We start from the raw sequence: 16,697 nt of genomic DNA on the forward strand, positions 1-16,697 counted from the left end.
CCGGTGTGAATTCGATGTGAAAAGGCTTTTTCAAAGCGCGATTCCAATTACGAAAGTAGCTCTTTTGAAGCAGGGCAGATAGAATTTGCTTCGGGTTCTACGAAACCGTAAATGTTTATTCGGATGTAAATTTCATGACCCCATAATTCCTCATGAGTAATTTTATACATCGGCTTTATAGGCTGGTTGTAAGGTGCCGTGTTGAAGGTGTTAAAACGTAGTATATCCTCCGGTGTTATAGCTTAGAGACTTTATTTAATTGCTTCACTTTGGTAATTGAAAACGCGCAAGTAGATTATTTTATTGGCTTTATGTTTGAGAGTTTAATATGATTGTAAATTGTAATTCATTATGAGTTCCTTTACGGCACCGGAGTGTTTCAAAGTGATCGAATTACAGTCAGCGGCAATGCGAATTGAAATCTACTTTCTATATATGTAGTTATGTTATTGTTATGTAAAGCCATGAACGGCTTCCATATTTGTACAGAAAGGTATGTAATGGCGCTGACCGCATACGAACATGATATAAACTGTACATCGAGTGGACTGTACCGCACGATACTGATACTCTAAGCATTGATCGCATGTAGTCACAGTGAAGGGAAGGTTGTTCCAAGTATGTTAAAGTTAGCTTGAAGCCCGCATAGATTATCTAGACACTGAAGCCAGCGTTGACGTAAATGAGCAGATAGATCTAATATGCTATAGGAATACGTAGTCGAGGTGGGCGTTAGACATCAGCAAGAGATTATGAAGCTAGTTAATTTGCATACACATATTATTGCTAGTTACATATTGTAAGCATAGAATACCCAGAGCCCAGTAGCGACATACTATTGTTAATTTTAACGCTGAAGCATACGACGTACAGAATCGAAACAATTTTTAAAATAGATTAAGAAAGCGTTAAATTGGCGTCGAAATGGCGTACCTCTGGAGGGATAAGGTAAATACTCACAACACATTAGTGTTACATAGGTCTGTTCGAAAACGCTGACTGAAACTACACTGGTCCCAGTGCCGCTGGCGCATGATAGCCTCGCACAAGGGTGACACAACTGACACATTCCATTTTACGCGCACAGTTATCTAAACACAGGGCCTACTTCATCTAGACAGTTCAACGAATCTATTGAATTAAAAAAGACATAGGCATTATCTTGACTTTTACTTTACAGTTACACTATTCACCTTGGTCAACAAGGGAAGGATGCTGCTGCTACTATGCATTTCAAATCTAGATTTTACAATAGACAAAGAACACGACTTTTACTTTAAAATGCTTATTTAAAATGGTTTCAGCATTTGAAATAGACAAGGGGGTAAGTACTCACTAAAGCTATAAATAAGGGTAGACGGATCGAAGGGTCGGACCAATGCTGCAGTCTTAGGTTTGATTAGTCAGGATGCGGGAACACAGATTAAATAATACTACAAGCGATACGTCACTTTTAAGGAGGAACGGGATCGTCCATTAGGTACCATGATTATATTTAAATTTATTTTGTCCTCGTATTATACCAGTATATCAGTTGGAAGTACCATAAAAAACATTTATTAATTTTATTATATACAATATCGCCCCTGGGCGATTATTTTGCATACCGCGCGAATCAATGATGGCAGGTCGCAAAATACCGCGGCAATAATAATTCAGGAACGTAACTTAAATCCAGAGTGTCGTATCCTCTATAGAATTAAACAACCTGTGACGGGAGAGCGGAGAGAGTAGGCTAACGCTGATGAAAGTAGAAGGTACAGTCGAACGGAGCAGAAAGAAGGATGAGACAGCGGAGTAGGAGCAGGCGGTTAGTCATAATAGTATTACTTGCATGCACAACGTACACGGTTCAGTCTACGCAGGAACCAGATACCCACTTTAGCCATCTGGGCCTGAACACCTTTGGCTTGTAATCCTTTTACAGCTGCCTCCGCTGACGCGATTGTCTCAAAATCTACAAAACCGTAACCTGTGGAAACAAAAGTGAAATATTTCTATAGTAAATGGCCCGCGCGCCAAACTTATCAACATTATTTGACAGTGAATCATGCGTGGTTATCATAGGTATGTCAGATATTAAATAGATTATGAAATATGCAACCTATGATTATGTAACTAATAACATTAATTGCCTACTCGTAAGTAGCGGAATGAAAATGCAATTGTCAAATCGAGGTGAGAGTAAAACATCTTGTGCGTTGAACGATAATCTGTATCCATCTGTGCTTTGTGCATTATAGAATAAAGATGATGAACTACAAATAAAATAACACGTATGTGAAATAAACATATCATAGTATGAGAACATTATAAATATGAATCAAATTGAAACTAGTGTTCGTGCATATATTGGAAAAAAGTCTCACCATAGATGGCTTAGGTTAATGAGGGTATATGGTATTCTAGAAAATAATATTATATTAAATAATTCAATCACGAATAGTTCTCTTGATGCACAATCTATTAATTATAATATAGAAAGATATAATTTATATACATACGTGAAATAACTATGCACAGACTTTTACGATATACGTACAATAATTCAATAGATAGACTATGATAGTGTAAGAAAAGACGTACGGAATGAATGTTGTTTACCTTTACATTTATTCGTATTTTTATCCAATATTGCTTTAGTCGAGATTATGTTACCATACCTGAAAAGAAAGTCAACATTTAGGGTTCGTTTAAGTAATAAGATTAATAATCAAAAAATCCCTCGTTGAAAAGAGATATTAATTATTGCAGAGGGGCAAATGCCGACGCTAATCCAGAATTAGTGAAGCTTTAAATTTTAAAATACGGCGCAGGTAAGCAATCCACCTGGACTAGTACCTACAGGAAAATATTGAATTACGAGATGTGAATGACAAATTGTGAACTAGGTATGTCTATTACTTTGGATTTTTATTGAATTTTAGAAAATTTATATTTATATATGGTGGCGAATGTTATCATAGTAGATGCTGTTACCAAACATTTTATAATTCAAAATAATTTTATAATCATTTCATCTGGATTTCTCATTCTACATAACAATAAATATCGGCCGCCGATCCCGTGTTGAAGACGACGATAACTGACGCTAAATAACTCGTTTATGGTATCATGCTTACATCTGGCACATTTGGACTAGGTCCTTATCGGTGGTGTTCTGGCTGAGGCCGCGTATGTACAGGTTCGTGCGGCTTAGTTGCTCGCCGGCGGCGCCGGTGGTGGACGCCGACGACGCCGGCGGCGGCGGCGCCGTGCTCAGGCTGGTAGAGCGCGTGCCGCCCGCCGAGCCCGTGTTGGAGGACGACGAGGACGCCGTGTTGGCCGGCGACGCCGCCGTTGGCACCCGCGCGCCCGTCACGCAGCCGCCGCCTATCGACGCACCCGTGTACTGAAACAAATAGACTTTATGTTAGTAGTGTCAAACTATTTTTTTCATAAAGTCTTGAGAGAAGAGGCCTAAAACTGAAATAAATGTCATATACTAGAAAAAACCCAGCCTTCCGGTGGCCCAGGCCTAAGATGGTGGAAGAGACAGTGATTTTGGTGCTATTTCTTTTCATAAGTATGTTTTCCTACAACATGTTTGCTGCTAATAAGACCAGTGTGGGGACTATAGGCCCATAAATCGTCTGCATATCCCATAAAAGGATGTTTAAAGTGTCCATTAGTGGAAAGCATACATATAATCTGAAACTATACCCAGCATTTAAAACGCCCCCACACATTGATAAGGAGTTCGTGACGTCATCATTGATATCTTATCATGTAGTAGCCTAACAACATGATCATAATATAACTTTGCACAGGCTAAGGTTTCACTTTCAGATGTATGGCCACTTAATGAAGGAATTCTTTTCATAATGTGTTTATGCACTCTAGCAGCTCGCTGTCGGTAACATTTGACTTTCATTTTAAATGGCATAATAATTTTAGAGTACATTGAATTTCGCATTATAACATAGCTGAACAGTAAATAATATACTCGTATAATATGTATCTACCTACTGTACTTCATAATCGTTTACACAATTAATCACAGTTTTTTTTTAACTATGCAATAAATAATGTGGAATGCTCATTTGTTCCTGATACTAAAAATGTATCTAGCGAAAAAATCTGAGTACCTAAAACTGAGGTATAACTAAAAACTGAGGTATAGGTATGTAATTCCACTCCTTTAAAACATTTTCTATAAAGGCAACGAACACATCCGTGGCAGCCTTGGAATTCGTGACGTAGCGGATAAGCTGCAGGAAAGTCGCCTCCGATGGTATGGCCATATAAGCCGTAGACCAGTAGACTACGTCGGAAATAGATGCCTCAACCTCACTGTCCAAGGCCCTAGTTCACGCAGCCGCGGTAGGCCAAAGAAGCGCTGGAGGTCGTGAGAGCGGACACGGAAGAGAACAATCTCACATCTGAGGATGCCGAAGATCGGGCAAAGTGGAGAAGATTAAGTAGGAAAGCGGACCCTGGCGTTAGGCCGGGAAAACGCTAGGTTGAAGAAGAGGCAAATACTTCATTTTCGTTTGTAACAATGCCTGTTTCTTTCCAAACAAATACCTAAAAAATTCAAAAAAATATTCTGCAAGTAGGCCTCATGGGCTTTTTTACAAGTCAATACAACATTATAGTAACATCATATAGTGACATGAAAAATACATAACCACATTTATAAATACAACAGCCAATAACTGGGTAAACATTACATTATATATAATAATGTGGCATCAATATTGCGATACGGACTCATACTTTGGGGAAACTCGACGGATGCTGAAATCATTTTTAAAATACAAAAAAAAAAATGCATTCGCACTTTATATGGAGCCGATTTCTTAGACCACTGTAAACCACTTTACCAGTCCAAACGTATACTGCCACTTCCATGTTTGTATGTATTTGAAATGTGTTTATTTGTAAAGAAAAATATAGAACTGTTTGATGTAAGAATCACTAACTCTAAGACAGGGACACATAGGATTAAGTTAAACTTACCGAAAACCAATCTAGCGTTATCACGGCAAAATTCATACTATATGGCTATTAAGATATATAATATTCTCTCTGATACATTTAAAGAAATTCCTTTTAGTATTTTTAAGAAGAAGTTATTTAATTATTTAATTGAACATTGTTATTATTGAATGAATTCATTATCAAATGTAAATAGTAATATTAAATTACTCCGCCAATGGTATTATTTATTAATTAATTAATTTTATATAAAACCTAATTTGTAATTCATTTTTACTTGCATGAATTGCATGACATTGTAATGTTTATCGTAGTATGTAAGGTTAGGTTTATAACTTTATATCTTGTACATAGTTAATTTAGTTAGTAAGTATAAAAACAATATTTGTAGGCCCATCATGGCAAAACTAGGATCGGTCAAAACCAAAAATGTAACACCCAACGATATAATATAATATACGCTTGTTTGACTCAAATAAACATTCATTCATTTATTTAATAATCTTTAAATAAATAATTACTGTAATACAACGGAGATATGTCTCTATGGTTAATAATACATTAAATCTGGAGATGTAAAAGGTCCCCAATGTTAGAGTACTAATACTACTAAGATTTGGAGGTGTAAAAGTCTCTCCAAGTGTCAAAATGAAATTTATACTAAATAAATAAATCGCGTCTAGACTCTTAAGCTAGCAGTCTCATACATAACTAGTCAAGTATATTATATTATACAATATTACAGAGACGTCCGCGGTTATTTTTTCAGGCCTGTATCCTGGATATGTTTACTTAGGAACATGTTTTTCTACAAATCAACCCCTCTTTTTGATTCGACCCGTCGCCTATTACTGAAGTTTTCACTCATCATATTACTTTAACAACTTTTATCAAGCAGAGAATCCTCCAAGTTTTTGTAAAAGTCCACTTCAAGTTTCCTGTGGAATTTTCTCTGGGTAAACAAACTCTTATATGTAGCCGGAACGACTATCCCTAACAGGAATGAGTGTTAATAATGTCCTCATCTCGACTCGAGTCGCGGAACGATCCGGACGAGGCGATTTCATTGAAAATAACTGCTCTCTCCGAGACGTGTTAAGACGTGGCCTATTAGTTATTCAGCCGCGGTAATGAATAGGGTGGAGTAATGAGCGAATGCCGATTCCGAGCACGCACCCTTAATCGACTCGCACGATGTCGTAGGTACGAGTCGTACAATCTAGACTGGGCCCGGCGGGGCAGTCAGATCAACTAACACAGTGTTGATTGATTTAAGTCCACTTAGCATTTTGACAAAAAATCGTACCTACCTACGTAGCATAGGTAAACGTTATTGTTATTCTTGGAGGATTTTGATGCCAATTTAATGGGGTTTAAGAATATATTGTGACGAAGAAGAAAAAAAAATATCTATACAGATCAAATAGTATACACAGTTTCGGTTCATGTTAGATTTAATGTTTGTCTTAATTTGTTTTACGGCTGACGTTTGTTAAATAAATCAAAATATCGCGGTCGCCTCATGCTAGCGATGTAATTATTTTAATTGGTTCTCCTGTTACAAGTCACATACTATACATATGAAATAAAAGAACGAATACACGACATACGAATTATCTTGTGGTCCAGTTATGTAAATTAAATACAGGGTATGATTTTATTTTAATATGTATTATTATTAACCTTTTCAACGCCAAAGACCCGTGCCCGCGACGCCAATGACCATTAAAAAGGCTATGGCGGACGTTGTCAAAGCGACTTTCCTACTGTCAGTTAAGCTTCATATTCGCTCTTCACCAGTTAACTTTTTGGGGTCCATGGCATTTCTTGACACGTGTGGAAAAGCGTTGAAAAGGTTAATACGCTTATTTTTACCCGTGTGGTAGTTTTACATAAGTCACACGTGCATATAAATTTCATTGGAATTATATTGTCTTTATTATCTGTTAACAAACTAACAAACTAGTTCCCTGTATAATACAATTAAGACCGCTTAGTTGGGCATCGACACGTATTTAAACCATAAAGTCGTACGTTTATCTACCTGTGCCTTAATTAAACCCGTTATCAAGTGATAGTAAGCTCAGGTAGTGGAGGAAATTCGCAACGTGTGCCTACGCGATAGCTGTGTTTTGGTACATGTGTAGTGATGTTATTTACATTTAGTTAACATATTAAAGCCATAAATTGCATGCCGTTGACACGACGACTCGCTTCGCTTTAGGCACAACGTTACGTTCGGTAACGATAAAACTTGTGACTAAATTAAACTACAAGTTAATTACTGTAATTTGTGGAATGCCGTAAAATTTAACAGGTTCTTGCATTCGGTTGGAATCATTCGAGTCTCCAGTTTATTCAGTTCAGTATATTTACGTGTCAAATAGCACTCTTTACAAATATCATTTCTATTTTTATTTGAAAAGCTTTGCTCTCGTCCGAATAGCTCAAAGTAAATAGGTATTAATAATAATTTGATTATGAAAATGGTAGTCCCAAGAAATGCTCTAAACCATTTATTCTGACACTAGCTATTCATTCTATTCTGTGAAGAAGTTCGAGGAATCCACTAGAGAATTCTTACTAAGTCGATATTTACTTTTCTGTCTAGCATTTACTTCTAAGAACGTCTGCCGTAAGCTTGAAATATAAATATGCTTAGTCGAAAGCAAGAAAATAGGATAACGGAAACGTTCCGTCCGTATTAAAAATCGATTTCGAAATTCCATGCAAGGCTGTTGTCTGCTTCAAAATTGAACTTATATGAATGATATTTCGTGTATAGAATAAGTACCTAATGAACATTTTTACTGCGTCTATGTTCATTTATGTTTCCTTCTAACAAAATAAACCCGTTGCCCTCTTAAGTTACGAAACATTTATACGATTTTCCTAAGCTATTAGATTGATAAGATATTCATGTAAGCAGCTCAACCTTGTTAGCAGAATGCGGTATTTTAGCGAATTCGCTTCGTAAACCGATTGGTATCCTGTAGAGTGGAGTCCGCAGGCAATTGTGCCAATTTGTGTAAACTGCCGCAATTTCGTGTTAACGTCGCTAATGCCGTGCCGCAGAAAGGACGCGCTGTTGACTGGACAGAATAAACATATAGCTGTGGATTTACAGAATTACCTACTCACATGTTGGTATAAATGGAACATGAACAAAATTACGTACCTAATTAGATTAAATTTATGTATTCAATCGGAACCTAATTCAAGTGAAACTATTGTTATCTACTCGTATTAATACCTATGTAATTAATTAGTTGGCGTGATGAAATGATAACTAGTTATAAAAAGTTAATTGGAATCTGTGTAGTAAAATTTTAGAATTTGTGTTAATTTCACAAATCTACACGAATTACATATAAAATGCTCTACCTAGTTGGTTACTAAATTCTGTTACTGGAATAATCTTTATCTACATAAAATATACGAACGAAAGTTGAATAAACTATATATTAAAATGAAGTACACAAAATCAGGAATTACAAATACAATATCATTCAAAATGGCCTCCGACATGGCCTTGACACAGGCCCTCAAACAACGAGGCCAGTCATCAACAGCGGCACGCACGATTGTCATGTCTAATTCCGTCACTGTCTTAACTATGGCCCGCTTGAGGGAGTCAAGATTTGTGTGGGGTTTAGCACAGGCTTTCTCCTCAATAACCTGCCATATGGCATAATCCAGGGGGTTAAGATCCGGGCTGGAGGAGGGCCAGTCTTCGTGGGCAATTGTCAATTTTGTTCCTTCGAAACCAGACTTGAGTTGTTTTTGCCTTGTGCAGGAGCTGAGTCCTGTTGAAAGACCCATGGCTGGTTTTGAAATAGGGTAAAGGCTTCACTATTGGTTCGAGAACGGTTTCCTGGTAAAATTTGGCCCCAGTTTTCACACCTTTTTCACAGAAATGAACCTGTGTTAGCCCTGAGTATGACACACCCAGCCAAATCATCACATAACAGGGATGATGGCCTCGTTGCTCTCTCGGAACAGCCGCAATCGCCTCTTGACTGCATACATTCTGTCATTCTGGCGGTTACAACATTCTTCAATGGTAATTTTTTTTTCATCTGTGAATAGTATTTTACGGTGACCATTTTGTGCGTACCACTTCAATAGCACGCGACTTCTCTCTAGCCTCATAGTCTTTAATCGTCCATTAAGCAAATGACCTTTTTGTCTGCGGTAAGAGTGTGGTCCAAGGTCTTCATTGATAACTTTATTTTGGGAGCTTCTCTTCATAGACATCTGTATTGCCAACAACTTTTGCTTCCGGACGGGGTTTCTTGCAATTCTCGCCTTCACTGCCTTTATTAGAGCTGGGGTCCGAACGGTGCGTGGTCTTCCAGACCTCTTGCGGTCATCGAAGCTCTGAGTACTATTGTATCTATTAATTGTGAGATAAACAAATTGTTTGTTGATTTTTAGGTTTTCAAGCAACTTCAAAATCATGTTTGGCGGGCACCCACATTTGTGCAACGCAATTACTGCGATACGATTCTCTTTTAGGCCCCAAATCATTATAGATACGACGAGATAAGCGTTATGTGTGGTATATAATTATAGCTCACAAATCCACCACATTATGTCATTTCTTATTTTTTCGGTAGCATTTGTTTTAACGGAAATAAAAAGGTTGCAAATCGAGTAACAGAACTTAGTAACCAACTAGGTAGCTACCTAATTAATACACAGTCAGCTGTATAATCTGTATATCATTTTGAAAACACCCTAAAACGCGCTTAAGCTTAACAGACCTTTGAAAAATGTTTTAGCTATTTTACCATGTTTGTAACAAGCAGGTTTATTATAATTGCATTGTCCTTTCAAACTTTTCATAGACACTTAACCTGAGCTTTATTAGAGAATATCCGTATTCTGGTGCTATGCTAGTAATATTAAAAGTACGTCGAGCGCCATAAAAACGAATCCTTCCTTTCTGTTACCTACTTTGTTGTCCAAATGACTTTGTAAAATGTAATTGACGTACTCAGGCCGCGAAGCCCCTTGTTATAACAAGTATGAAGGCCTGTAAAAGTGTGAAATGTGTGATTACTTATTGCCTTTAAGCTCTACAGGGGACGGGTTCACATTATGTCCGTCACCTGACCAATTGACTCAATTAACTTTATTGTACTTTAAATGACTTAAATGTATGAGTTTGGAACATAACTACCTACTGGAACACACGAAGCACTCATACCTATAGGTGAACGGATATATCCGTGTACATATTTTACTAAATTTATTGCATTGCATTTTCAATTAGCGAACTTAATACCAAATAGTACCTATCCTCAACCACTTCTACCAGTCAACCTTTTATGGCCAAGCAGAGACACAAAGGGACGGCATTACGCCATATAATACATTAACAGCTATATTTTTAGTATCCGGTAAGTATAACTATTATATTACACTCGGAAAAATCGGAACACTTAGGAATTTGCGATTACCTCAGTGTCTCTCATTACACTCAAGACCTACTTAATACATGAAACCCTGCAAACAGTAACATAAAGTTCTTGTTTTGTAGCGTAAGTCCACGAATTAATCAGGGGCGTTTAAAATCGTACGGGCCGACATGTCAAGAATGAAACCGTTTATTATCGACCTGCAACCGGCAATAACACAAAGTAGCCGGCTGTGAAGTACGTGTCCGTTTAAATGGAATACTCTCCATCCTTGGTCCCATAATTAAATACGACAGACGGCCGCGGCCCCGCGGGACCAGTGTCGGATTTAAGTTTTGTTACGCGGAGAATTACCACTCGGTTTGGTTAACGGAAACTCCGCAGTGTAACCGAGATTTATCGTCGGATAGTTCCGAGTAGGGTAGCCATATACACAAGTTTGGAAAGTCCTGACAAAATTCTGTGTTTAAGAATAAAAATTCTAACATTTTTAGTTTCCTTCTCAGGCCCTCATTGTCGTTCACTTTAGTGGCAATATGAATCACATGAAGTGTCTGTCCGTCTGTCACCGGCAGTTTGATATTTTCCCTTTAACTTCGCGATAAGGCGTTTTTATAGAAAACCAGTTTAATTCTTACCTAAATGTCATAAAAAGCTAGAAAGAAAAGAAATATTCGAAAAACCATCCCTAAAAGTTCCTACGTTTATTAGACAATCATCCCATAGTATATGCATAAGTAGGTGCACTCGCGTAAATTTGCCAAAATACTAGGAAAAACCTAGACGCCTGGTTACTCCGAGTTACTTTGTTTACGATCTTTCGACCCATACCTTTAAGCGGTGTTTCGCACTTTATAACGTAACACATTTTGTTGCCTGCAACATTCCGGACACGAAACTGTCAATCCGATGAGACATTGTTTCCGAAATGATTGTGTTTGCATTGCAGATAGTGGCAGTTGTGCGGAGTAATAACGGAGGACCACGTGTGCCGTGGCGCAGACATTTGTGTTATTTGCAAGTAAAATGGGGGTCCCAATCAGTCTGGCTTAGTTCGACAGGTGTCGGGGACGGGAGCAAGCTTCTTGACGACTAATCATCACGTCGCAAACACGCTCAAACTTTTGACAAAGAACCTATATTTTGCATACTTAGTACGCTTCGCGTTATACGTTCGCGGGTAATTTAAATTCTGACGTTTTTCTCCCTCGTCCCTCAGGGTTTGGGCATAAATATTATGCGTCGACATTTTTACGGTTGTTTTTAATTTGTGTAACATAAAATCACTGAAGGGTGCTACAAATAATGTTTCTAAGAAAACGATTTTTCCGAACCTTGGTAATTTGAGTGAAATACAATATTTATTTATTTAGATTATACGTATGATAGGAAAACCCTTGACAAAATTAAGCGAAAACCTTTGAATAAAGACTGCACGCGACTGGTTGTGGTGGAGATTCCTCGTCCAGCTGAATCATGATAATGTTATAAACGGAGTCGCTTATTGAAATTGTATACTTTTATGCCATTAACAATTTTTATCTACACACATATCATACACCCTCTATGACGGCTTCAAAATCCGTAAATTGACCATTACGATAAACGGTTTTGTTGCAACAAATTTCTTATCTGTGATAATGTTGTAATTGCTTCATAACTACACCATTTGGTTATGACATTCAAATTTGGAACATCTCTGCAAAAAGAGCAATTCGATTTGACCTCTATTCTAATATCAGTCGAGATACTCGAGATGCCTTTTTGTTCGAAATGAAATGTGAATAGCATACAATTTTGAGATATCTCGCATGTTAGTTTGTATCGAATGATACGGAAATAGGCCCCCGACTCTAGTTTGTCTCTGAATTAAAAAAAAACTACGAATGCGTGACATGCGTGAAAAAAGTTTTCATTTACCGCCATTAGACGTACAGTTTAGTTTTAAGTATAAAATGAATATGTTTTGTTGTTTTTAAAGTAACTATAACAAAATTTTCGTGTAAAATATTTCGGTGACGCCACCACATATCCGCGAGGAATATATTGTAATTTGGGTTAGTGAATATATCATAGAAAGTTTATAATGTGTGTAGATAAAATAGTGTAAGTATGTAACTACATAATTAGGCATTATAACAGTCATTATAACACTCACTTCGTTCGTTTCTCAAACCCATACTCGTTTATTTTAATGCCTTTTATTATGTAGCAGTCACATAAACTACTATAATATAACCTTTTTGTACATAGTTGGATTAACAGAAATATATTCGGGAAGGCACTCGTGATAAATGGATTTTTATTTGTATTAGAGGAGGTACGGTTGCAAAGGGAAATGCAAACATCGCACCGGGCGAGTCCACTTGACAAAAAATATAAAATGGAAATTCTGAAAGGTCGCTACCGCTAGAAATAGACGTCAAAGCGATTCGGTGAATTATTTGAATACTGCTTGTTTCGTACCGTCAACAGCGCAGGTGATGCCCAATTTAAATGTTAAGAGAACGTTTGTGTTCATCGTGAATTTAATAAATTTATATTTACTTTTTAATAATGATATTTAACTGAAATCTGAGATTGCTTTCCTTTCTTACAAATGGAATTTTAATAATGTTGTACAGGAAAATAAGGTACCATAAGAGATTCCACATCGTTAATAAGCGGATACACAATTAGTTACACAACCGCTCAGTGTGTCATCTATAATCTATAACATATATACCTACTTATTTAAGATTGACGATTCGCCGATGACATTTTCGTCGTGTCACTACAACCAAAATATTTAAAAATTAAAAAAAAAAGTTATCCGTGAGCGTCGATTTAAATTATAATAACAAGCAATTTGATCACTTCGAATTCGAACTAGTACGTGCTCGTTGTACGTTATTGCCGCACACATACGTAGTACATCGATGACGTCACGCGCCCCCGCCCCCGCGGCGCAACAGTTGGTCGCGGCTCGATAGCGCAGCGCGTGCGTGAACGCCACGTCACATGGTGCCCACCACGCTGTCCGCTTAATTCCCACTTTTTAAGTCCTTTTGTATTATGGTACTTCTGACGTCATTCGGGACACTTATGTTAACAATAATATGGAAGGTGGAGGTAAAGAATTAAATCTCCATATACCAAAAAGTGTCATCAAAAAACCTTAAATAGGTGGCGTTACAATACCTAGAGTACATGAACAAAAAAATCAAATCATAGACAGCGCACTTCACTCCGTCAAAAACGCCTAGGTTCTTAGCTACTCTAGCGCTACTCTGGAGAGATTTGGAACTATTATTTATAGCTAACAGCTGGACACCTTCGTAACAGTTCTATCATAAGAGATTTCTCTCCTCTTAAATCTACACTCCATAAACAGTAACTTTAGATTATCTAGTCGACACAGTGACGTTGTAAGCTATAGGTATTTTATTTCTACATTACTTTGAGTATCTTTTGAAGAACATGAACCAATGAAACCTATTTAATATGTATAAACCGACCTATTCACTAACAATAGGGTATGTGTATTATGTTATTACTCATACTAATATCATGTACGATAATTTTGCACTACATCGATAGCATACCATTTCAAACGTATTGAAAATCAATTCATACCGCTGCAAAACTATGCACTAAAAATGGAAAAAAAATCGGGCACACGTTAGACCAACAGCTGCGCGCGGGTGAAACATTTCCAATTTAATTAACTATGGACAGTTTGCAGATGAAATTCCGGTTTTAGGGAACCACTTTGTAATAACATTCATTCAAAATCCATCTGCTATTCACGCTAAAGCTCACGGAATGAAACATAAATCCATTCAATCTATTAAAATTGAGCGCTCCATTTGTTTTATCGTCGTTTCAATCAGTGGATTCATCTGCAGTTACTATGTCTGTTTCGATGTATATTATTTAGGTTCAATATTTACAATCCTAAATTGGGCTTACCTTTATTAGTTTTCACTATTGCAAACATCTCGATATCTAAGTATCTAATGTGGCGAAACCAGAGACGCAAACTGCACAGCTTCTTTGACAGGTGTTCCTTTTTAATCGTAAATGCTGTGGAATGGCAGCCAAATTGCCAAGTACGAGTATGTCATATGTCCACTTCAACGTTGTCGTTTAATGCATAACGAATATTAAAACCATTAGATTTAACCAAGCCAGTTCTCATAAAAGGGGCAACAATGTCATGATAAGCAAAAGCAAAAAAAAGTTGACTACTGCTCCTGTTCCTCTACCGTTACGAAATACTACATTGACAGTTTCTGTTTGACCCCAGCACGAAAATGCAGACGTATAATATCGCTTTGATATCACAAATAGGAAATCCCATTGAAACATTAACAGAATTAACGGAAATAATTGGATTGATACGAAATAATGGGAGGAGAATTTGGGAGCTCGCTCCTAATGGAATAGCAGAAATAATTAACTTAAGTCCGCACCTATCGCTCTATTTCTTATTGCGCAATGTTAATTGTTGCTTTGGACCTATTGTTAAAGTTGGCAAGAGCGAATAAGGCCTCCGTAATTATATTAAATCATAGCCCCCGATGTGAGATGATACTGCGAACTCAACTCAGGGTAAAAACTCGTTTTAAATTCTAATAGGAACATATCCATGATATTTAACGTATTTTGTAAGTAACAAATTTATATTTGGTCGGAGGTCGTTAATCTACGAAAGTGTTTAAAAGAGATTAATAGGGGTCATCAATTTATCGCTCGCAGCGTATTTAGAAGAAGGAAAAACATCGGTATTTAAGGGCGACAAAACAAATTGTTAGCGACAAAATTCGGCACCCTCTGTTTTCGCCTCGTAAAATGGACGTTCCTCTCGGACACGACGTACAGCTTTGGGTCAAGCGTTTTCAAAATCGTTTACCAGTGCACGGGCGTATTTAAATATCGGTAGCGACCCGGCTCGCGTCACTCCCGGATTAACATAATTCAACAAAATAAAAACACCCACCCCTTACGGCAAAAAAAACAAAAACTGTTTTTATTCGTATGTGATGGAATCGCGGTCCACAATATTGGGCAAGTTTTGTGAGCGAAATAACGTTAGAATGCTTATGGAATGCCTTGTCGTGCGTGCGGGTACGATAGTACGGGTGACTTGAAGTATCGTTACTCATTTTTCTGAGGCTATTGCTTATCAAGTACCTAATAACTAGTAGCAATAAAATAAAACAACAACTCGAAAAGTAAAGAAGCATTGATAAAACGACAAACGAGTCTCTGGATTAAGATCAAATGCGACGGAGCACACTACATCCTGAAAGTAAGCATTATCTCTTCACAAAACATTAGCCAAAGCATGTATCGTCGAGTCACGAGGGGCTAGGGTCCTTCACCTTCCGCCAGAGCCGAAATAAATCTAATTCTTCAGATGACAGATATCAGCAAGCCTTGTTTATTTATACTTTCACCCTGAACTATACGAGGGTCGTGCACATGTGCCGCGGCGACCGCTCATTCAACCAAAATAAACTACGTTCTAAGTCAATAAGCTTCGTAAGATGGAAAGCTCATACTCGTAAACATTCCGCAAACCCAACGGAATTTTTAAGCAACAATGAATATTTGATTGACCATGATCATGAATAAAATGAAACATTTTGTTACAAATATTAGGGGCCGCCGTAATGACTCCGCTCGACATTGAGAAAGGATCTCAAAGAAAACGACCAGAGAGAAAACTCCTGAAATAAATGTGGTAATTTTATCTACAAAAAATTTCCTCGTAACGCATACATTTAAATACATCAGCATAATCTTTAAATGTAATGTGAGTGTGGAGCCAGGAGGGTTAAAGCCTGAAATATACGGGTGCCATAGTAACCGCCATAGTTTACGGTATTTGCGATGTTGATGATTTGGGCAAAAATTAGAATTTTTGTGGACCGACGACTACTATTTTATTTTCATACTATTTGACCTCTGTCAACTGTTATGAATGCGTGTCATAGCCGTCATCCGAAAGCAAACTGTCATGTAGATACCCAATATGTAGGTAGCGACTATTCATTAAATTCATTTTTTTTTATCCACTGCGAAGTTACTCAACTTCTACAAGGGTTGAGCTATGTAGCAGTAATGCACAAAGTTAGATACCACTAACACACTGTTTTACCCCTTTATTAAAGTTAATGTAGACTCATAGTAGGTTTTTATAAGTAAGTAAAGATTAATTTCATGGGTCGTCCCGTACAAGGGATAAAGTAGCACTTAACAAACAAAAAATGGTTAGACCCTTTTTACCAAAAAAGAGAGGTCTATTTA

General features: G+C 37.3%; 1 protein-coding gene across 5 annotated transcripts in view; it reads right to left on the reverse strand.

The window, feature by feature from the left end:
• LOC133524215 (protein alan shepard) overlaps positions 1-16,697 on the reverse strand; it is a 220,278-nt gene that overhangs the window by 7,252 nt on the left and 196,329 nt on the right. For 4 of the 5 annotated variants that reach the window (XM_061860105.1, XM_061860109.1, XM_061860106.1 and 1 more), the window contains exons 3-5: positions 3,123-3,391; positions 2,605-2,663; positions 1,848-1,972 (exon numbers count right to left, since the gene is read on the reverse strand). In XM_061860105.1, the coding sequence (XP_061716089.1) occupies positions 1,848-1,972; positions 2,605-2,663; positions 3,123-3,391 (453 nt within the window). The remainder of the gene's footprint in view (positions 1-1,847; positions 1,973-2,604; positions 2,664-3,122; positions 3,392-16,697) is intronic. The other variant, XM_061860108.1, reaches the window with a different exon arrangement.

This window comes from Cydia pomonella, chromosome 13, assembly GCF_033807575.1.
Source record: "Cydia pomonella isolate Wapato2018A chromosome 13, ilCydPomo1, whole genome shotgun sequence".
Taxonomy (NCBI): Eukaryota; Metazoa; Arthropoda; class Insecta; order Lepidoptera; family Tortricidae; genus Cydia; species Cydia pomonella.